The 23310-nt window shown below is 41.8% G+C and overlaps 1 protein-coding gene across 2 annotated transcripts in view; it reads left to right on the top strand.

Moving 5' to 3' along the window:
* The window catches only part of shank2b (SH3 and multiple ankyrin repeat domains 2b), a 919901-nt gene that overhangs the window by 641779 nt on the left and 254812 nt on the right, over positions 1 to 23310 (top strand). For both annotated transcript variants that reach the window (XM_080189952.1, XM_080189951.1), the window contains exons 16-17: positions 3511 to 3593; positions 3894 to 4018. In XM_080189952.1, the coding sequence (XP_080046078.1) occupies positions 3511 to 3593; positions 3894 to 4018 (208 nt within the window). The remainder of the gene's footprint in view (positions 1 to 3510; positions 3594 to 3893; positions 4019 to 23310) is intronic.

The raw sequence follows: 23310 nt of genomic DNA, 5'->3' as shown, positions 1-23310 counted from the left end.
TTAAAAAGGAGCATCGATAGAACGCCTTTCATCTCCTCACAATGTCCCAAGTGCTTTGTAGTTCACAATTTACTTTTGAAGTGAAGCTATAGTTCATTTCAGGCAAACGTGGTGGCCAGTTTGCACACAGCATGACCCACAAACAACATTGAGGTTCTTGATCAGTCAGACCTGTTACTGATGGTGCCGGTTGAGGGGAAAGTGTTGACCAGGACATGAAGAGCTCAATGCTCACCTTCCAATTCTGTCAGAAGATTTTTTTTCCCATGCAAACAGAAGGTTCGATAGGGCTTTGTTTTTAATCTTGGTCTACTCTGAAAGCCTGCATTTCTGCCATTAGAAGATAGAAGATGGAGTTGGCCATTTGGCCCTTTGAGCTTGCTTTGCCATTCATTTTGATCATGGCTGATGATCGAATTCAATATCCTGATCCCTCTTCCCCCTTCTATACCTTGATCTCTTTAGCCCCAAGAGCTATATCTAATTTCTTCTTGAAATCAGACAACGTTTTGGCCCCAGCTACATTCTGTGGTAGTGAATTCCACACATTCCCCACCTTCTGGGTGAAGAAATTTCTCCTCACCTCAGCTCTAAAAGGTTTACCCCTTATCCTCAAACTATGACCCCTAGTTCTGGACTCCCCCACCATTGGGAACATTCTTTCTGAACCTACCCTGCCTATTCTATGAGAGCCCCTCTCACTATTTTAAACTCCAGTGAATATAACTGACTTAGTCTCTCCTAATATGAGAGACCTGCCATCCTCGATAAACTTTTGCTGTACTTTCACTATAGCAAGGACATCCTTCCTCAGATAAGGACACCAAAACTGCACACAATTCTTCTCACCAATGCCCTATACAATTGCAGCAAAACTTTGCTATCCCTATACTCAAGTTCTCTCGCTATGAAGGCCAACATACCATTTGCCTTCTTTACTGCCTACTGTACGTGCACAGTTACTTTCAGCATTGAGGAACACCACGGTCTCGCTAAGTATCACCTCTTTCCCATTCATGTAATAATCTGCCTTCCTATCATTGCTACCAAAGTGGATAACCTCACATTTATCCACATTATACTTCATCTGCCATGCACATGCCTACACTGTCCAAATCACACTGAACGTAGTATGCTGTTGGTAATACACTGACGCGTCAGCCCAGTTTATGTGTTCAAGTCTCTGGAGTAGGACCTGAACCTGTGACCTGTGACCTAGGAAATACTCCCAGCTGAGCCAGGTTTGCACTGCATTGAAAAATGAGAAAACAATTTGACCCACATTGTTGAACAAAAATTCTTCCCACGGTGTACAGTTCTTTAAGAACATTTTTAAACCAAAATGATAGTCGGTGCTGGCTGTAGCTTAGTTTGTAGCACTCTTGCCTCTCTGTTGCAAGTCACTAATGTCAAGCCCCTCCCCAGGACTTGAGCAGAAAAATCAAACCTGACACTCTGGTGCTGCACTGTCAGAGGTACTGTTTTTTGGATGAGATAAGGCCCTATCTGCCTGATCGGGTGTTGTAAATATCCTTGGGCACTATCTTGGAGAGAGTCAGAATGGGAGGATTATCCCCCAGCTAACACGAGGGGACATAGCTTTAAATTGAGGGGTGATAATTATAGGACGGATGTCAGACATTGGTTCTTTACTCAGAGGGTAGTAAGGGCGTGGAATGCCCTGCCTGCAGCAGTTGTGGACTCGCCAACTTTGAGGGCATTCAAATAGTCATTGGATAGACATATGGATAATATTGGAATAGTTTAGGTTAGAGGGTCATTAGATTGGTTCCACTGGTCGGCGCAACATCGGGGGCCGAAGGGCCTGTACTGCGCTGTAATGTTCTATGTTCTATTTAGCAACAATATTTCCATCAATCAGCATCAATATTGGCTCATTATTGCATTGCTCCTTGTGGGATCCTGCTGTGTGCACATTGCTTTCTGCATTACAACAGTCACCACATTTCCAAAGTATCTCATTGACTGGAAGGCATTTTGGGATGTCCAGTGATTATGATAAACAGTGTATAAGTGATAGTCTGTATTGCTCAAGCACTGTGTCTGTGTGGGCTTTGAGGTATTTTGTTCAGCATATAACCTAACACTGCCCGATGTATATGAGCACAGTTGAAATTAGTGCAAGTTAACTCTGGGTGCTCTGCCAGGTAAAGAAACCTTAAAAGAACTTGTTACTTTCTGGTTGGTTAACCTACTCAATGCCTGTGGTGGTATTTCTGCATTAAAACAGTAAATAAACTGCACAGCATTGTATTCTGGATTAATAAATACTTTTAATGTTCCCTCAGCTGCCTTTACAAGACGCAAACAGAAATTTTGTGTAAATGTTCCACATAAAGCTATCATAAGTTATTTCACAGTCATACAATGTTAGCACTGCTGCCTCACAGCTCCAGAGACCTGGGTTGAATTCCTGGCTTGGGTCACTGTCAGTGCGGAGTCTGCACACTCTCTCCACGTCTGCGTGGGTTTCCTCCCACTGTCCCAAATAGCGTGCTGGTTAGGTGCATTGGCTGTGCTCAAAAATTTTCCCTTAGTGTACCCGAACAGGTGCCGGAGTGTGGGATTCTCACAGTAACTTCACTGCGGTGTTAACAAGCTTACTTGTGACACTGATCAAACTTTTAAATTAAAGACTTAGTCGTTCCTTTAAGGGGTTAATGTCTGCAAGAATGTGTAGACTGAGTGTTTATTTACATAGGTGAGTATCCAATCTAAAATCAATCTTAGTCTCATTTCGCATAAGGATCTCATTACTTGGGTGGTTTGTTAATTAATTATTTTTTGGGGGGGAATAAATCTACATTTGTTTGATCGATGCCCCATTTCCCTGATGCTAATTCAATTATGTAAAGATCATACTTCTGAAAAAATCTGCTTGATGACGGCAAGCCAGTTACCACGTTATTAGCAGTGTGGGCTGTCAAATGATCATGTGAGATTCTTGCAGCACGCAGCACTCAATAACAGGATATAAAGCAGGCGAAAAAAAAAACACAGACATACACACACACACCCCATACAGTACTGGGCAGCCGTCGCAGGTTTAGGTAGCTTATAAGGCAGCGTAGGAGAGGAAATGCTCCCTCACTTTCCCTCGGGTTGGTTCCCCTTGGGCTTCAGTAGAAGATGCATCTGGTACATGCACTGTGGGAGGATATCGGTGCTGTTCAAAATCACACGCAGTTTCCATTCCTCAGAGTCGCAGCTGACATGTGATCACTCATTCATTCAGTCAGTCATTCACAGCCAACCGGGCACTCTGTTCCTTTAAGTTACATCACGTTTATTTCGATTTATTTCTGCATCCCTCCACCCCGCTTCTAGATCTTCATTCCGCCCTGCCTCTGTGGATGTTCTTTATTTCTTTTTTAAATGCACCCCTTATCCATTTGATGAATGTCCTCTTGGCATGATGCACAGGCTGGTGAAAGCAGCGGCTGTGCTGGGCTCGAATAATGGGCGCTATCTTCTGGATTCCCTTTACAGCGACTGCATCATTGAGGAGAAGACTGTTGTCCTGCAGAAGAAAGACAATGAGGGCTTTGGATTTGTACTCCGTGGGGCAAAAGGTGAGCTTTTTTTTCCCTCTGTCGATTCGAGCTGTGGTTGAGGTTGGGGGGGGTGGAGGAGGGGGAAAGGATGCTGTACAAATCCTTCTTCGGAATTCTGCTCTGAATTCTGTTTTCATTTTCTTTATTGTAAATAAAATAAACGAAGATTTCACCTTTTTTAAAATGTGAACTTGGTTAATTTATTTTGTGATTAAATGTCTGATATGCACTAGCTGTCTCTGATATACAATAGCACCCTGGCAGATTTCCTGTCTCCTCTCTCTCTCTTCTCTCATGGTCTTTGCCTCTTTGCCACAGCTGATACGCCGATTGAGGAATTTACGCCAACTCCAGCCTTTCCTGCGCTTCAATACTTGGAGTCAGTGGATGAGGGTGGAGTAGCATGGCAGGCTGGATTGAGAACGGGTGATTTCCTGATCGAGGTAGGCCGATAATCAGCTCCACTGTTGCCATTGCATACTCTTCCTGTGCTGTGGACGTGAAAGTTGCCCCTGTGCAATGGGCTCCTTCAGTTTGCCCCCCTGCCAACTTCGATGAAAGCTTTAATCATAGCATTGTCAGGATATGTTATTGTGAGTGAGTAAATATTGACTTGTTTTCTACAGCCCTGAGGCAAAAACCTTTTTAATGTAAAAATAATTCTTGTCTTTCTGCAAATGTGCTGTGTTTACGTGGATTGGACATCTTTGGTTTGAAGTGGTGATAAGCATAAAGTTGTGATTTGTTTTGGATTAGTAATGTTGTTTTTCCCTACGTGTATACTTTGCATATGTATATGCTTTTTTTTTAAAAAGTAGGGTTGACTTCGTGATGTTATCTCAACATGCCTGTCTGAAATGGTGGCCCATTCGCCAAGCCTTTGGCTGTGGAGGGTGTTGGTAAAACTACTTGGTTTCCCAACCGTTGCCCTGAAGTGGTGGGCCACATACTTGTTTTACAACTGTATGACTTATTAGGGTACCAAGAGTGTGTGTGTGTGTGTGTGTGTGTGTGTGTGTGTGTGTTTCATGATGTATAGGTCAGCTCAAATAGGCTTGATAAGTTCCCTTCCCTGAAGGTTCATCAGAAAACCCATACTTTTGTATCTAATACATGCTTTCAATATTGTGTTGCATGGATTTTCTGATCAGACTGGTTGAGCACCTGTAGATTTTTTTCCCACTTTCAGAGAGCTAAGACTCATTAAAATTTCCATGTCAAACACTTCCACTCAATTGACATGGCAATTAACTATAAAATAAAGTAACTTGTCATTGCAGCAAAGTTGATATAAATGTTTAATTCAGTTTGAGAATTCATTAAAAAAGATAAATAGGTTTTTAAAGTTCTTTCTTTCTTAGGTGCAGTTTTTCATTCCTCATGGAAAGTGGGTATCACTGGCTGGGCCAGCGTTTTTATTGTTCATCCCTAATTGCCCTTGAAGGTGTTGGTGAGCTGCTTTTTTTTCCCCTGAACTAGTGCAGGGATTTCTATAGTGCTGTTAGTGAGTTCCAGCAATAATGAAGGAATGGTGGTTCTCCCACAGTCCAAAGATGTGTGGGTTAGTAATGGTAAATTGCCCCTTAGTGTTAGGGGGAATTAGCAGGGTGAATCAATGGGGATATATAGGGCCTGGATGGGATTATTGGTGCAGACTTAATGGGCCTAATGGCCTCCTACTACATGTTAGTGATTTTATAGTTCCAAATCAGGATGGTGTGCAGCTTGGAGGAAAACTTGCAGGTAATGGTGTTTCCATGTGTCTGCTACCCTTCTCTTTGGAGAGGATAAGAAGTCACAGGTTTGGAAGGTGCTGTGGTAAGGAACCTTGGCATTATAAGTTGTATGCACTGCAGCGGTAGTGAATGGCGCTGTATCCACCCCCTTAAACAATTAGGTGGTGTGCCTCCTGAGTGGTACTGGATTTGCACCCATGCTGGCAAGTAGAGCCCATGGTAATGGAGGAAACCAACTTATGAAAAATTAAACAGAAAGGATGAACTTGGAGGAAAATGATAGATCTAAGATAGGCTCATTAAAGAACCTCAACCGTGGGAATTTGTCATTGCCAGTGCTGTCCACTTAAATATCTGAAGTGAATATTGTTGATGTTAGAATGCCTAATGAGAATGAACATCATTGTCAGGCACGGAAGTACAGTTAAGCACGTGCCTTAGAAAGGAGGGGATTAGGAAGTAACAAGCAAAAGTTTTAGAAATGCTTCATACCTCAATGCCCTTAACAGTTATTTCATCCAGCTAGTTAATTTCTGAAATGGTTTGTATTTGACTACTGTGCTGGGATCCACAATATTCTCTGTCCACTTGGTGGAACAACTAACAGCTTGTCTGGTACAAAACCTAAGCCTGTTAAAGGCTTTGAATTGTTTTATGTTCAAAATGTACGACCTCTTTAGAATTCTGTTTCCTTTCTTGTATAGAACAAGACTTTGTATTATCCTGTTTAATTGTGGAACTATAAAAAAACTATCCTTTTTGTTTTATTTTATGGAGTAGTGTGCACTTGATTATCACGAGAACTGATTTTTGTTTTGATGTTTGCAGCCAAAATTGATATGTTTAAAATCAGTACCTGTGGCTGATGCACTGTATAGTTGGTTTATTTTCTGAAACCCAGCATCCATGCTCTGTATTCAGCCTCCTCATGTTCAGTATTCATTACGTCACACCCCCAGGTAACCCTTGCTGTGATGTGACTTTCTCAGTGAGCACTGAGACAATTGGTGAACTGAGATCTCTGGTATTCACACGAGATGTAAGGGAGAACATTCTGTTAGAATAAAATGATTATCCATTTTAATTTGCTTCCCTGAGATTAAGAGTTGTCTTCAGATGACAGTTATTGCATTGGGGAAAGCTTTGCTTTTTTTTTCCAATGAAATCATGCATTACGTTTCCTGATGAACCGGATTTATTTTTTGGTCTCTTTCACTGCTACACTGCAGATTATTTTAAGATTTCAGCACTGTTGAATTATTTGTTGACATGGTGACAACCAACGTTAAACTTGCCTCCAGCAAAACTGCAAGGTTCCATTAAACAACTTTTGCTAGCTTGTTATCAATGATATTATTTAATGCATTTCCTGTATCCAACAAATTTTTGAAATGTGTTGACAAAAGAACAAAAATTAAAATTTCCTTGGTCATACTGGAATACAATTCTTCTCAGGCAGGTTAACTGAAGTAATGAATATAAACTATTTAACAACAGAGTGGGTCACATACAGATTAGAGGCAAGATTGTGTCTGGGGCATTAATCTATATACAAGTCAGTACGTTGCTATTGAGTTGATGAGAAAAGTATATAAATTGTAAATTATTGAAGCATCCATTTGTATGGTGCACTCATCCATAAACATTTTTAGTTGCACATGAGAAAAGATGTTGAGGGGTAAGCATGGAAACACTCTTCATACAATGCCCCTTATACTGGTGCCCTTGCAAAGTCTCCTGATGAGTGCAAGACAAAAAGCTTCAAGTCTCTTTTTTTCTGCAGAATTTGTGTTTAATGCAGCTTCGGCTGCACTTCAGAAATGATGTAACTGAAACCTGCTATGATAGTCCTAGCATAACTCAGCCTTGAGACACACTTGGCCTTGAAGGACTGAGAAAAGGGGAGCAGGACTAGCTGAATTGATCTTACAGAGCACTAGCATAGGCCTGACTGGCTGGTTGCAGCACAGAGGCCATTCTGCAATTCAATAACTAGGGGTGTGTGTATTGCACATTCTCATCACCTGCTCTCCTATCTGTACCAAGCATGGAGTGGGCTAACCAGCTGTTCTTAAAAGAAGCTCCTTGCAAAATGATCCAGGAAATAGAAATATGTGCTATGCCCTCTCCGCACCCCCTCAAATATGCCTTGTTGCCCCAAAGTGTGCCTCCCTATTCCAATCATCACTTTCCCATCCACCTGGGATCCCTGACCAACCCATCTGCCTTTGGCAAGCTGCAGCCTATTCAATAACTGCAACTGATTTTACCAGCCAGACAATATTTAACTGGATAGTGGAAGGGGCTTGAATGGCTTATTGCACTGCTTGTTCTGCTATGTTCCCAACTAGACAGTAGTTGTCACAGCAGCCACACCTGGCCAGTAGGGGTGCATTTTGCTGATTTTTTTTTGCCCCATTCAAAGTCCAAGTTGCTTTGCCTCCTCAATGCTATACAGTTGTCTCAGCAATGTCATCAATAGTCTTGGTCGACTAATTTTGGTCACTCTCCTTTGCAAAGAGAAAGCGGTTCATTTTCTAGTATTCCCAAGACCTATAGAGCAGTGTTTAGAAGAACACTACAATAAATGTATTACTTGAATTTTCTGTGCTATAAAAATTCTAATTCACCTTGGCATTTTGTATGTTAAACAATAGCTTCAGAGTGAACTACAAGGTTAATATGTGTATATTTTACAGTCTTGAGCATTCTTGCTCCAAACCAAGAGTGCTATTAAATGGTAACTAAGATGGTGTATAAAAAGACTTTTTTTTTTGTTAGCTGAGCTTATTTAGCACTGCAGTTAGAACAGTAACGCAGAGCAACAGTCACCTAGCAACATCCATTCCATTGTCCTACTAGCCAAAATGCATGACAAGTAATGTCCGTTAAAACAAAATCACTGGTGCAGTGTTTCAGCTTTATTGTCGGGGGGGGGGGAAGAAAATACTGATTTCAATCAAAGCATCCTTTGCAGAGCGTTTGTGTGGTAATTTTGGTTTGCTTTGAGACGAGGGGTGACGGCAACTCTATGTACCAAGCATTGCTCCTGCTATTGGGTCAACTGATGAAAGAAAGATGCTTCACCTCTTTTTGAGATGAAATGTGAGTGCACAATGCATTTAATCTCCAGATCTCAAATTATTTTAACTTTCATCATGTCTGCTGTAGGTTGAGAGACAGGAAATAATTGTCACAATTTCAATTTCTAATTGAAAATACACAGCACCTTTTTTTTTTGAACATTGAAAGTAGTTCCTTGGGTTTTTACTTTTTTCCCCTGTGTAGAATATTGGATCTTGAAAAATGTAGTTGAATGAGGAGGATGGTAGCAGACTTTTGAGGGATTGATTTGGGGGGGGGGGGGGAGACTGGTGAAATCAGGAGATATCATGTAGATAAAAGTTGATGCAGCAGATTATGAAGTGATGCATTTTGGGAGGATTGATCATTTTGTGATGACAATCTCCTATCATCTGATATTTCGGTAGGGTTCTAGTGGGTACATTGTTGAGGCCAACCTACAGCAGAACACTCCCAGCACAGAATATTAAATAGATGTAAAACAAAAAATATTATATTGTTTTAAGGCATATGAGTCTAAAGAGATGTAACAGATTTGCATACACAAATCTTTGACAGATCAAGATAAAATTGTTTTATTTTGGCTTAGACAAAAGTAAGGACATTCTGCTAAATATTCACTAGTTAGGCATTGTGATGTTGTGCTCAATTTTAAGCACTATGCTTTCAGAAGGATGTCGAGGCCTCAGATGGGCAGGATGAGGAGTAGCTAGAGAATCTGGAATTGTTCTTTGCAGGGCAGTTAAGGGGAGACTTGATAAGAGGTGTCCAAAAGTATGGAGGGTTTTGATGGACAAAATTGATTTTGATGGGTGGGATGATGGTGCATTGGCAAACGAACCAGGAGAGGAAGATGAGATTTCACCTGAGTTATGATTTGGAATGCACTGTGTGAAAGGAAGATGTAAGCATGCTCGATAGCACCTTGCAAAATAAATTTGAACATGTGCTTGAAAAGGAAAGACTTGCCAGTCTTGAGACTAATTGGATGTCCCCCTCAATGAGATGTGGTTCAAATGGCCTTTTGCTGTGAAATTCTAAGGGTGCAACTTGACATGAGGGGGAGAAAAGACCAAGTAACTCAAGGTAATCCCTTGATTCAGGTGCTTTCATCCAAACTTGCGTATTGCATGTTTTGTTTTTTTTTTGCAGCAAGTTGAAACCTCTTCATGCTAATTGCAATGAGTGCACCACAAGCATTTTGATTACAAATCACATTCTTCCTTGATGGACAATTATAAGAATTCAATTGAAACCTGTGATTCTTTATTTTCCTTGATTACAAGTAGTCTGTCACTCGTAAGTTACTCTGATCTAAGCCAATTGCAAACGGGCTATGGGGGGTGGGGGGTTGGGGGGGGGGAGTAATTCCCATTCTAACCCTGTAATGTCACAAACTAATCAGTGTCTATTGTATTACTGTGAAAAATCAAATGTTTTATTGAGGTGATGGATGGTTTTCATTTTGATTGAGACTTTAAGCTGTAGCCCTCCCTGCCTCTTTTGAAAAAGGGGCAGGAGAATTCTTCAAATTACAATATCCTGGTCAATGTTTAATCCTTTAACCACTGTCGCTGAGAGCATTATTCTGCTCATTATCTAACCACTGTGTAGGAGCTTGCTGCATGAAAATTGGCCACAGTGACTATATGTTAGAAGTTCTTCTTTGGCTCAAGAATGCTTTGGAGTGGCTTGAGTTTGTCAAAGGGGTTATATAAATGCAAGTTTGTCCTTCTGTTGTGTGAAGCTTCAGCAATTATGCACTAGTCTTGTTTAAATATGTCAAGCTTGTAAATGATATGTTGACTTTCTCCTTATCAGTGTACTGCCACAACTTCTTCAGAAGCTTATCAGAAAGTTCTGCATGGACAGGGAGTCCAGTGCTGAATGTAGGAAGCTTCAGGGAAATCCTTCACTTAACTGCAATAGTGAGCATGAAACCAGCTTTTTTGATTTTTATTATCACATGTATTAGTATCCAGTGAAAAGTATTTTTTTGAGTGCTATACAGACAGCATACCGTTCACAGACATGGAAAGGAGAGAGGGTGCAAAATGTGGTGTTACAATCATAGCTAGGGTGTAGCGAAAGATCAACTTGGTAGGTCCATTCAAAAGTCTAATGGCAGCAGAAATACGACAATATTTCATGTAATTTCAAGCTGCTCTTGAGCTGGTCGGTATGTGAGCTCAGACCTTTTTTCTGAAAGAAGGTGGAAGGGAGCTGAACTGATGGACAAGTCCACCACTTGGTAGCTGACTATGAAAGCCTGCCTTCTCAACCTTACCTCTCTCCTGAGGCGTGGCCATCCAACTGATTAAACCACCACCAGTTGTTCTTCGTCCAAGGGTGCCACTGATTGTGGAAGAGTTACATTTGACAAGTCTACGGGCTCCTTTGACCACTGGCTAAATTGCACTATAAGCAATTTTGATTTGTAAACATGCAAATAAGTTCCAAATGGGAATACGAAGACCAAAGTCTGGAAGAGATGCATGGCAAGCTGAAGAGAGGGAATTGAACTTTGATTCCTGGCCTCTTCCTAAAGGCACACTAATTTTTTTTTTCTTGATGCAATCAGTAAAACAAAATGGAAACGAGAGTTGTGGGGAGAAATCCAACATGAGCAGGTTTCCAACTGAAGCCACAGAATGAGGGGGGGGAAAAAGAATGGAGTTGAGGCACAAGTGGGAACATTATGGACTAATTTGATGCACTTAAACTGTTGTAATGTTGCTCCTCTTGTATGAATGATTGGAGTCAACTACAGTATTTCATGTCATTTCAGTCATTGTATCTGTACATCAGGCAGGTGATGGCCTACTGGCATTCTCGCTAGACCAGTAATCCAGAAACTCCGCTAATGTTCTGGGAGCCAACGTACAAATCCTGCCACAGCTGATGGTGGAATTTGAATTCAATGTTTTTAAAAAATAAAATCTGGAATTTGAGTCTCATGGTGACCATGAAACCGTTGATTGTTGGGAAAACACCTCTGGTCCACTTTTTGTATTAGGGGAGGAATTCTGCTGTCCTTGCCTTGTCTGGCCCGTGTGTGATGTCAGAGCCATAGCAATGTGGTTGACTCTCCCCTGTCCTCCAGGGGCAACTAGGGATGGGCAATAAATGCTAGCCAGCCAGCAACACGTCCTACAAATTAATAAAATGTATTTTCTATATCTTGGAATAGGGTTAGTTTTTGTTTACATGGGCAGCATCAACTTGAAAACAAAGACATGCTCACCTTTTTTAGACCAGCAGGAGGGCCTGTCTAATTGGTTTCATTTCTGCAGATGTCCCACATTTTGTTTGAAGAAATGGAGCAACGATTTGCCAGCTGTGCCTGACACACAATATATAATTCAGATGATTAATGATGTGACTGTGAATGTTAATCAAAAAACTTAGATTCTCACTCCCCCTGATTTTTTTTTTTGTAATATCAAGTTTGCAAGGATAGATTTTGTTTCCTGTGCCTGATCCACCCCAGCTACCACATGGAAGTGGGGTGTGCAGGACACTAACTGTTACAGGCAATAGGGGCTTTTGAATATGCTCATCACTGGCATAAAACTCCCAGTGCAAAATGGATGGAGCTTGCATCACACATGCTCAGTTATTTAACCTAGAATCCCAAGACTGCAAAAGGAAGCTGTTTGGCCCTTTTTTTTTTAGCCTGCGCCAACAACTATCCCACCCAGGCCCTATCCCCCAGAACCCCACATATTTACCCTGCTAATCCTTGCATCTTGGGACACTGGGGGGCAGTTTACCATGACCAAACAACCTAACCTGGACTGGGGAAAGAAACCCACACACATTGGCAAACTTGACACAGGCAGTCGTCGTCCCGTTCTCTTTCCTCCGCCTCCCCCACCCCCCCGCGCCAAGGCTGCAATTTAACCCTGGAGCCTGGCACTGTGAGGCAGCAGAACTAACCACTGAGCCAACCTGTAGTAATCTTAAAGGGGAAACTACCCACCACTCTAAGGAAATATTTTTAATAATTACACTTGTGGAGCCAAATGGCTTGCCATCATCTTCCCTAAGATAATTGGGGATGGACAACAGCCCTCCACTCTTCCAGCCCCACTTTACTGCCCCCACCTCAAGAGCCATCCATCTGTAGGCCAATTCTTGGCCAGTGTGTGATTGGAATTCCTAAAGTCCTAATTGGCAAACAACAACAGAATGTCCAGACTGGTTGGACATAGCCTCAATTTGAGCTGTTTTTAGCTGCTTCATGTGTGATATTCCCTCTGTCATAAGATCAGATGTGGAGATGTTCATCACTCAATGTGGCCACAGCATCTACCACCTACAAGGTTCTCTGCAGAAACTTGCAAAGCCTTCAACAGCATGAAGGCCATGAGTAGAAGAGGGGTCAGCAGTGCCTGGTTCTAGAGCTGCATGCGATTCCCAGTCTCATAGAACATAGAACATTACAGCGCAGAACAGGCCCTTCGGCCCACGATGTTGCGCCGACCAGTTACAAAAACAATGACCCACTAGCCTATACCAATCCCTTTTCGTCCATAAACCTATCCAGAGATCTCTTAAACGCCCCCAAACTAGACGCATCTACAACTGCAGCAGGCAGGGCATTCCAATCCCTCACCACCCGCTGGGTAAAGAACCTACCCCTGACATCCGTCCTGTAGCTACCCCCCCTTAATTTAAAGCCATGCCCCCTCGTGCTAGCTTTCTCCATCCGAGGAAAAAGGCTATCACTATCCACCCTATCTAAACCTCTAATCATCTTATATGTTTCAATAAGATCCCCTCTTAGCCGCCTTCTTTCCAACGAAAACAACCCTAAATCCCTCAGTCTCTCCTCATAGGACCTCCCCACCATACCAGGCACCATCCTAGTAAACCTCCTCTGCACCCTCTCCAACGCCTCCACATCCTTCTTGTAATGCGGGGACCAGAACTGCACACAGTACTCCAAGTGCGGCCGCACTAGAGTAGTGTACAGTTGCAACATTACACTGCGACTCCTAAATTCAATCCCCCTACCAATAAACGCCAATACACCGTACGCCTTCTTAACTACCTTATCTACTTGATTCCCAACTTTCAGGGATCTATGTACACACACACCTAGATCCCTCTGTTCATCCACAGTCTCCTCCCCCTTTTTTCTCCCATTCGATCACGTTCATGAAAAAAGCTTTTAAAACAAAATGACAAATCAAAGAACTAGATGACAATGCAATTTTACTTTACTGGCCATTTCTTAATTTAAAAAAAATTCCTACTAGTGCTTCACTACTATTTTAATAGTAATTACTTAGGGACTGGGACTTGTTTCCCTGGAGCGTAGGAGACTTAGGGATGATCTTAGAGGCTCAGAAAATGAGGGGCATAGATCAGCGAGGTAGTCCTTATCTCTCTTCCCAAACGTAGGGGAGCCTAAAACTAGAGGGCATAGGTTTAAAGTGAGAGGCAAGAGATGCGAAAGGGCCCAGAGGGGCAATTTTTTCCTCGGTGGGTGGCAAGTGTCTGGGATGAGCTGCCAGAGGTGGTGGTAGAGGCAGGTACAGTTTTGTCTTTTAAAAAGCATTTAGACCATAACATGGGTATAAAAGAGTAAGGGCCAAATGTGGGCAATTGGGATTAGCTTAGTAAAAATCTAGCATGGACAAGTTGAGCTGAAATTTGGGCCTGTTTTCACACTATGAACCTCTAATTCTATATGATTATTGTGGTCTTGGTTTTTTTTAATTGCCCTTTTACTGGCTGGTCTGCTAATTGTTGACAGTTTCTCATGATTCAATTCCTAGTAGTTAAAGAATTTGCAATAATTTAAGGCTAGAATTTGAGATTTAAAGTGTTGCATGCAGGGGATGTAACTCTCTCCTTTTCATAAAAGGTGAAACATTATGCCACACATTAAGGCTACAAATTGTGGTGGCTTGTGTACTTTTTTGGCAAACCCCACATTTTATATTGGGGTGATGGTCCCTTAATGAGATTTCTCCCAGGAAATGTTTCTGCTGCCTGTCACTGATCATGTGACCAAGTTGCTTCGGAGTTTATGGGTGTGGCTTTGATCTCAAGCACAGGTTCAGTTTGGAACAATCTGACTAATATTTTTACCCAGCAGGATTCAACTGAAATTCTGTGGCTGAAAACAAGTTTTTATTAACCAAAGGACAGTACTAAAAATGGATTTATTTCTCTGGGATAGCTAAGCTGACATGGAAGAAAGTTCATTGATATAATACTGCAGTGTTAAAGAACCTTCAGAACCAGGAGTGTTGAATTGGGAGTCCACAGTTCTTTATACCAAGTGGATAACTGCCAAGTTTCTGTTAAGTATCTGACTTAAATAATTTGGGAGCAAGGGGGTGTAGGTTATAATGGGGAATGGCTGAAGCTGGGTGTAGAAAAGTGGAGTTCAATAAGTAACTGGTATTCATGATTTAAAGGCCTGACTATTTGAGATTGTGTAATTATTGGTATTCCTGTTCTTTTGTTGTAAAATTAGTTTGATTTAAACTGTGAACCTTGTGCCTTTTTAGTCTTTTAATTAAAAGCATCTGCATTATCACAAGAACACGAGATAGCAGCAGGAGTAGGCCACCAAGCTGTACAAGCCTGCCTCGCTATTCAATACTATCATGACTGATCTATGCTGACCTTCACTCTCTCCCTGTGTCTTTCCCCACAGCTCTCTATTCCTCGATCTATTAAATATTTATCCACCTCCACTTTAAATACTTCTAACGATCTAACCTCCTCCTCCACCACTTGAGGCAGAGAATTCCAGTGATTTATACTATTGATACAAAACAGATGTTTGGAAATTTGTATGTCCCTTTTTGTTTTGAGTTTCTCCCACTAGTGAAAACACAACACCATCTACCTTGTCAAGATCCCTTCAGAATCTTGTGTTTGAATAAGGTCACACCTCATTATTCTTAACTTCAAACAATATAGACCCAGAATATTTAATCTCCCTTGATAGGGCAGTGCTCTCATTCTGGGAATTAGCCTGGTGTATCTCCTTTTCGACTGCCTCCAATGTTACTATACTCCTTTAAGATAAAGGGTACCAAAACCGTACACGGTACTTAATCAAGGTAAGGCCTCACCAAGACTCTGTATAGTTGCAACAAAACCTCCCCAGTGCTCAGGTTTCCTCCCACAGTCCGAAAGACATGCTGGTTAGGTGCGCTGGCCATGCCAAATTCTCTCTCAGTATACCCAAACAGGTGCCAAAGTGTGGTGACTAGGGAATTTTCAGTAATTCACTGCAGTGTTAATGCAAGCCTACTTGTGACTGATGAATATTTATAAACCCTGGGATGTAGATTATCTGGCCCTGGGGATTTATCCACCTTCAATCCCATCAACTTTCCCAGCACTGTTTCTCTAGTAACATTGATCTCTCTCAGTTCTTCCTCTGAAATCTTGTATTCTCCAACACTTCTGACACCTGATTTGCTGCCTCCTTTGTGAGGACAGAACCAAAATATGTATTCAATTGCTCGGCTATTTCTTGTCCCCTATTATACATTTTCCCCCTTTTTCTGTCTATAGGGGACCTACATTTGTCTTCATGTATCTGTAGAAACTTGGTGTCAGTCTTTATCTTGGCTGAGACCAGTAACCTTTTGTTTTTGAAATGAAAAGGTATACTTGAATTCTCTGTAATAAAGGCCAAAATGCCATTTGCTGCCTTAATTACTTGTTGGACCTGTTTGCTAACTTTTTGCCATTCATGCACTAGAACACCTAGATCCCTCTACTTCACCCATCTGCAGTCTCTTCCCATTTTAGATGATTTGCTTTTTGATTTTTTCCTATTAAGTGCATGAGTTCACAGTTCCCCACGTTAGTTCATTTGCCAGGTTTTCACCCAATCTACCTATATCCTGCTGCACAATCGCCATCTTCATCACAACCTACCCTTCTACCTATCCTCGTATCATTGGCAAATTTGGAAACCTTGCATTCTGTTCCTTCCTCCAGGTAAATAATGAACAAGTGCTAGCCAAAAACTGATCCCTGCAATGCTCCACTAGTTGCATCTTTCCACTCTGTAAAGGACGCATAATGACGATTTGCTGTTTCCTACCTGACAGCCTGTTTTTAATCCATGCTAACACAACTTCCTCTAGTTCCATAAGCTTTTACTTTATGCACCAGCTGCTCATGCAACACCTTGTCAAATGCCTTTGGAAATCTAAATACACTGCATCTACAGGTTCTCCTCTGTCTGCTCTTTCTACATTCTCAGAATTCAAGCATACCTTTTTCATTTCAAAAACGAAAGGTTAATGGTCTCAACCAGGATCATAGGATAAAGACTGACGCTAAGAGTTTCTATAGATACGTGAAGACAAATGTAGGTCCCCTACAGACAGATACAGAGGAATGTATAATAGGGGACAAAGAAATGGCTGAGCAACTGAATACATATTTTGGTTCTGTCCTCACAAGAGAACACAAATCAGATGCCAGAAGTGTTGGAGAACACAAGATTTCAGAGGGAAGAACTGAAGGATATTAATATTAGTAGAGAAATGGTGCAGGGAAAGTTGATGGGATTGAAGGTGGCTAAATCCCCAGGCCTCATAACCTACATCCCAGGATACTTAAGGAAATGGCTCTGGAAATAGTGGATGTATTGATGGTCATCCAGGATTCTGTAAGACTCTGGAACAGTTCCTGCAGATTGGAGAGTAGCCAATGTCACTCCAATATTCAAAGGCAATAGAGAGGAAAACAATTATAGACCAGTAAGCATAATATCGGTAATGGGGAAAATTCTCAAAGCCATTATCAAGGACTTTTATAGCGGAACATTTAGAAAGCAGTGGCAGGATCAGACAGTCAGCATGGGTTTATGAAGGGGAAATCATGCTGGACAAATCTACCAGTCATATCTTCAAAGGATTCCAACAGATTTGTCAAGGGGGTACTAGTAGATGTGGTATATTTGGTCTTTAATCTCTTGTGCAGTCCTGTCAAACGCTTTCCTAAAGTGCATGGGATTAGAGAAAGTGTATTGAGATGGATGGAAAACTGGTTGGCAGAGAGGAAGCAGTAGGAATTTAATGGGTGCTTTTCACATTGGCAGGCAGTAATTAGTGGGGTGCCACAGGGATCGGTGCTGGGGTCCAGCTATTCACTATGTATTAACAATTTGAGGCAACAAAATGTAGCATCTCAAATTTTGCAGATGCAACCAAGTTGTGTGGGAGGGTGAACAGTGACAAGGATGCTGATCCTTCAGAATGATCTGGACAGGTTGGGTGAGTGGGCTAATCAATGGCAGATGCAGTATAATTGTGGATAAGTGAGGTTATTCACTTTGGAAGCAAAAAACAAGAAGGCAGATTACTATCTGGCTGTAAATTGGGAGAGGGGAGTGTGCAGTGGGACCTGGGTGACCTTGTGCACCAGTCACTGAAGGTATGTATGCAGGCGCAGCAGTCAGTAAAAAAAGGCAAATGATCTGTTGACCTTCATTGTGAGAAGTTTTGAGTACAGGAGCAGGGACCGTACAGGGCCTTAGTGAGGCCACATCAAGAGTATTTTGTGCAGTTTTTGTCCTCTTTTCTGAGAAGGATGTTCTTGCTCTCGGGGGTGCAGTGAAGTTTACCAGACTGATTCCAGGGATGGTGGGACATATGAGGAGAGATTGGCTAGGTTAGGATGGTTTTTGCTGGAGTTCAGACAAATGAGGTGGGGATCTCAGACTAATAAAATTTTAACAGGTCTAGACAGGATAGATGCAGGGAGGATATTCCTGATGGTCACAGTTTAAGGATTCAAGGTATACCATTTAGGATAGAGGTGAGACATTTCTTCACCCAAAGAGTGGTGAGTCTGTGGAATTTATTTCAACAGGAAGTAGTTGATGCCAAAACATTGAATGCATTCGAGGCAGCTGGATGTAGCACTTGGGGCAAATGGTATCAAAGATTATGGGGGAAAACACAGGCTTAGGCTATTGAGGCTTAAAGGGCTAAATGTCATCCTCCTGCTCCTTTTTTTACATTTCTATGGTGGCTTTAATGAAAAGTGACATTGCTCTAAGTAAAACTTGTCCAAATGATATAGCTGCACCAGGATTATAACTTGCAAGCACGTTTATATGGTTGCAACCATTATTCTTTCTGACAGGAGGTAAAATATTCAATGTGCTAGTGAAAATATATTTTATCACAATTGGCATCTAAGTCTTATTTTACTGTTACACTTGTCCAAGAAAATGGTGATGGAGCTGTTTAAGGTTTGGTTGCACCAAGATTCAATACAATACCTGTATTCCTGAGATGCCTGACCTAAATACAAGATAAAAATTGTGAAATTCTGTAGTAATTGTAATATAAGAATCTGTTCAGCAAATTGTTATACAGTGTCAAATATGTAATGGTTCACATTTTTCCCCCAAAGTATGCTTATGCCTCTACCACTTGTTAATGTTATGTGAATCACAATGGTTTTATGCAATTCTGCTTTAAAGTGTCGATGGTAGCCGTGATCTGGACTGGGGTGGGCACAATAAGTCTCAACACCAGGTTAAAGTCCAACAAGATTATTTGGAATCGCAAGCTTTTGAAGTGCCTCACTCACCTGACGAAGGAGCAACACTCTGAAAGCTCGTGATTCCAAATAAATCTGTTGGACTTTAACTTGGTGTTGTGAGACTTCTTGCTATTAAACAAGGCACTTTGAGTATAAAGATTGTCAATAACTTGTCCCAGAAGGGCATGGGTGATGCAAACAGATCACCTTCAATTCATTCACCATGCTGACTTAGAACGATATCACTGTTTCTCTACTGTCACTGGGGTTTAAAATATTAAAACTCCCCATAAGTGCTACCTACTTCTCCAGGGCAATCAGGAGAAATAATTGCTGGCTTTACTAGCGACACCCACATCCTGCAAATGAATTTTAAAGGAAATAAAAGGATGGCTAATCTGAATCGAGCTTGTGGTCAATGTCTTGAGGTCACACGAGCTATTACACACTGGAAACTAACCCAAGTTGCATTTATGCCCCTGATACAGTTATTTTACTGATTGCACCCAGGATTCAAATTCAATTCCAACTCTTCAACTTGCCATAAATTTTATCTAGATTTTGCCTTCGTATTCCCGGGTGAGGGTTTCCCTGTCCAGATAGGTTTCATTTGCATGTTCACAGAATGCATTAGCTACAATACTGCCAAATGTAGCCAGCTGTTAGAGGAGCCCTTTCTCAAGTGTAATGTTTTCTTTTTATTCTTTCGTGGGCATTGCTGGCTGATCAACTTTTATTGCCCATCTCTAGTTGCTCTTGGAGGGCAGTCGAGTCAACCATTTGCTGTGGCTCTGGTATGAGATGTAGACCAGACCAGGTCAGCACAACAGATTTACTTCCCTAACAGATGTTAGTGAACCAGATGGGTTTTTTTTTGACAATGGTTTGATGGTCATCAGTAGATTCTTAATTCCAGATATATTCTGCTGAATTCAAATTCCACCATCTGCCATGGTGAGATTTGAACCCAGGTCCCCAGAACATTAGCTGAGTTTCTGGACTAATAGTCTAGCAATAATACCACAAGGCCATCACCTCCACAGTGAGTGGAGGGAATTTTCCCATCCTGCCTGCTAATGGAATGGGGGGGAGGGGGGCAGACCATTTAAAAATCATTTCCAGTGACCTTGGGTGGGATTTTCTGGGGGGTTTTTTTTGGGTGAATGTCTGGAAAATCATGCCCCATTTCTATTGCCGTCAAGATAAGCCACCAAGTACTGGACTTGTCCAGCTGGTTTCGTATCACTAAGTAGAGGATTTTCTCAGTTTCCCACATTTATCATTGGCCTCCAATTGTGCAATGAATTGACACAACCTATCTGGCAAAGATACAGCTATAGAGTGGTAGATTCCAGAAAACAAGTGAACAGTTACTGGATTGTTTCTATTATGTAAGATGACATCCCACTGTAAATAGACACTGGACAAATTGTGCAGTTGGTTCCTAACATGACCGTCTGAATGTTGGCCCAAGGTTTTTAATACAAATGTACAAGAGAGATGGGCAGGAAAAGTCAACTGGCCCGCCAAATGCATTTTTTATTTATCAGGATCATTGTGAAAGAAGTAGGTTTGCAATCTCAAAGTCGAGGATCAATAAGGCATGGGAAGCATTGGAAAATTCCCTTTGCACTCCTTATTGACCATCAAAACCAGTTCACAAGATCACATTACCCACTGTTTTTGGCCATTGTGGATCATGTAGGGTGCGGGAAGAGTGGTACAGAGAGCCAAGTCCAGGGAAAGAGTGTGCGCAGGAATGACGCAGGAGTCTGCCATAGGTAGGTTTTGCTATTCACTCTCCCCACAACACATTCACCCACCCACCCACATACACTGACCCTCTTGCACTCTGGTCATTTTTATTATATTTTTGAAACTTGAATGTTTTTGCTATGTCAGTGATGTACTTTTTGCTCAGCAATTTTTGTTATTTCCATAGAGCTCCCTTTTTTTATTTGAAATGCAGTTAATTGTGCCATGCCTTGCTTGTCCCAAAATATGCTCATCTGCTCCTTCAGTGCAAAAATGTGTTTCCTCTGCTTCCCCCACTATCACCTTGAGTGACAGGTCAGACAAACCTGGTATAGTGGTTGCTGCTGGATTAATGAGCTGGTGACAAGTTCATATCCCACCATGGCAGTTGGGCAATTTGCAGTCAGTCAAGTGAGCAAAGCTAGTCTTCCATAATTATGATCATGAAACTGGTAGATCGTCATAAAACCTTGTTTTTTTTTAGGGGTGGCATGGCAGTTAGCACTGCTGCCTCAGTGCCAGGGACCTGGGTCCAATTCCATATGTGGGTCATTGTGAAGTTTGCACATTCTCACTGCATGGGTTTCCTCCCACAATCCAAAGATGTGTGGGTTAGGTGGATTGGCCATGCTAAATTGCCGCTTGTGTCCCAAGATGTGTAGGTTAGGGGGTTAAATGCATGAGATTACGGGGATAGGGATGGGCCTGGAGGAGATGCTCTGTTTGAATGTAGGTTCTTCCTGCACCCAATTTAGCATAGCCAATCAGTGCAAACTTGATGGGCCAACTGGCTCCTGCATTGTCAGGATTCCAAGCCCTTAACGCCCTGGTGTGAGACCCATATTAATGCAGTTGATTCTTGTAGTGGCCCAGTAAACTACTCTTATGCAGTTTAGCACCATCTTCTGTAAATGTCAGTCTTGCCAGTGATTCTCTCATTCCCTGAATAAAAATAAAGTATATGAATGGGCAAGTTGAATTTCCAGTGTTGCATTTGGAAGCTTGTTGAAGTTCAATTTGACCTTGTAGTACAAAGCAAGTATGTTATTTCATGTTTCTTTACACAAAAATGAGTGTGCCCTCTTCCCCTAGGAACCACTTTCCATTTGCTGTTTCTGACTCCCAAGTAAGACTGAAAGTCAAATGTACAAAGGCCAACCTTGTAAAAGCAGCAAGCTGTGCACTACCTGTCACAGTGCTGCTCTCCAGAATCTTGCATTCAGCAGGACATCTTTCTGTAGATAAACTCTATAATCAAAAAGTAAAATGATAGTGACTGTATTGTATACACAACAGTAAAATTCCTGGCTGGAGCAGACAGGAGCTGGGATGGGGATCAAGCAAGTCATCCACTCTAGTTTTAAGCAACGGAGAAAGTGGTTTCTCCCCCATTGGAGCATATTAAGTGTGGGAGCCAAAATGTGAAACCCTGAAATGATGAATAAATCTAAGTATTTATTAGTGCCACAAGTAGGTTTACATTAACACTGAAATTAAGTTAGTGAAAATCCCAAGTCCCCACACTCCAGTGCCTGTTCAGGTGCACTGAGGGAGAAGTTAGCATGGCCAGTGCACCTAACCAGCACCATTGTTTGGACTGTGGGAGGAAACCAGAGGAAGCCCATTGCATACAAAGGGAGAAGGTGCAAACTCTACACAGTGACCCAAGCTAGAATTGAACCTAGGTCCCCCTCACCTTGAGGCAGCAGTGCTAACCACTGTGCCACCCTGCCAGTTTCTATTTGTCTTCCAACCTGGGTATTAGCATGATCAATACTAGCATGAAAAGGCCACTCATCCCTCTGTAAATAGGGATTCAGTCAGCTTGCTACAAATAGCCCCCAGTCATAACATTGTCCACATGTTTCCACACCCCACCAGTTAGACCTACTTTGGGTTACCATTACAAGAGATGCACAGGCACCAAAAGGGTCATATCATTTAATTGATCATGAATGATATGAGGCTGCAGTAATCAGCAGTGGACAGAGCTCACTCTGAATCCATTTCTAATAACGATGCTACAATAACTTTCAATTCCTTTAATTTTGTCTCTTGGATCATGACTGGTAGTCAGTTGGAATGTTTGTCTAATTGCAACAATTGCTTGAACATCTTTTTGATTGCTTCATCTCAGCCTTTTTTTTCTTGATGGAGGAAATTTTATGCATGTGGAAAACCATGTCTCTCAAATTTAATTGTTTCTTTTTGAAGACCTAACCAAAAAGGTAGATGAGGGCAATGCAGTTGATGTTGTCTACGTGGACTTTAGCAAGGTCTTTGACAAGGTACGGCATGGTAGGTTGTTGCATAAAGTTAAATCTCTTAGGATCCAGGGTGAGGTATCTAAATGGATACAAAATTGTTTTCTTGACAGAAACCAGAGGGTGATTGTAGGGAGTTTTTTTTTCAACCTGAATGCCTGTGACCAGTGGTGTGACTCTGGGATCAGTGCAGGGTTGTCATTAATATAAATGATTTGGATGAAAATATAGGGGGCATGGTTAGTAAGTTTGCAGATGATGGCAAGATGGTATAGTGGACAGTGAAGAGAATTATCTCCAATTGCAATGGGATCTTGATCAGTTTGGACCAGTGGGCTGATGAATGGCAGG

This window comes from Carcharhinus amblyrhynchos, chromosome 6, assembly GCF_965287045.1.
Source record: "Carcharhinus amblyrhynchos chromosome 6, sCarAmb.v2.hapA, whole genome shotgun sequence".
NCBI lineage: Eukaryota > Metazoa > Chordata > Chondrichthyes > Carcharhiniformes > Carcharhinidae > Carcharhinus > Carcharhinus amblyrhynchos.
This window is presented reverse-complemented; position numbering and strand designations above follow the sequence as displayed.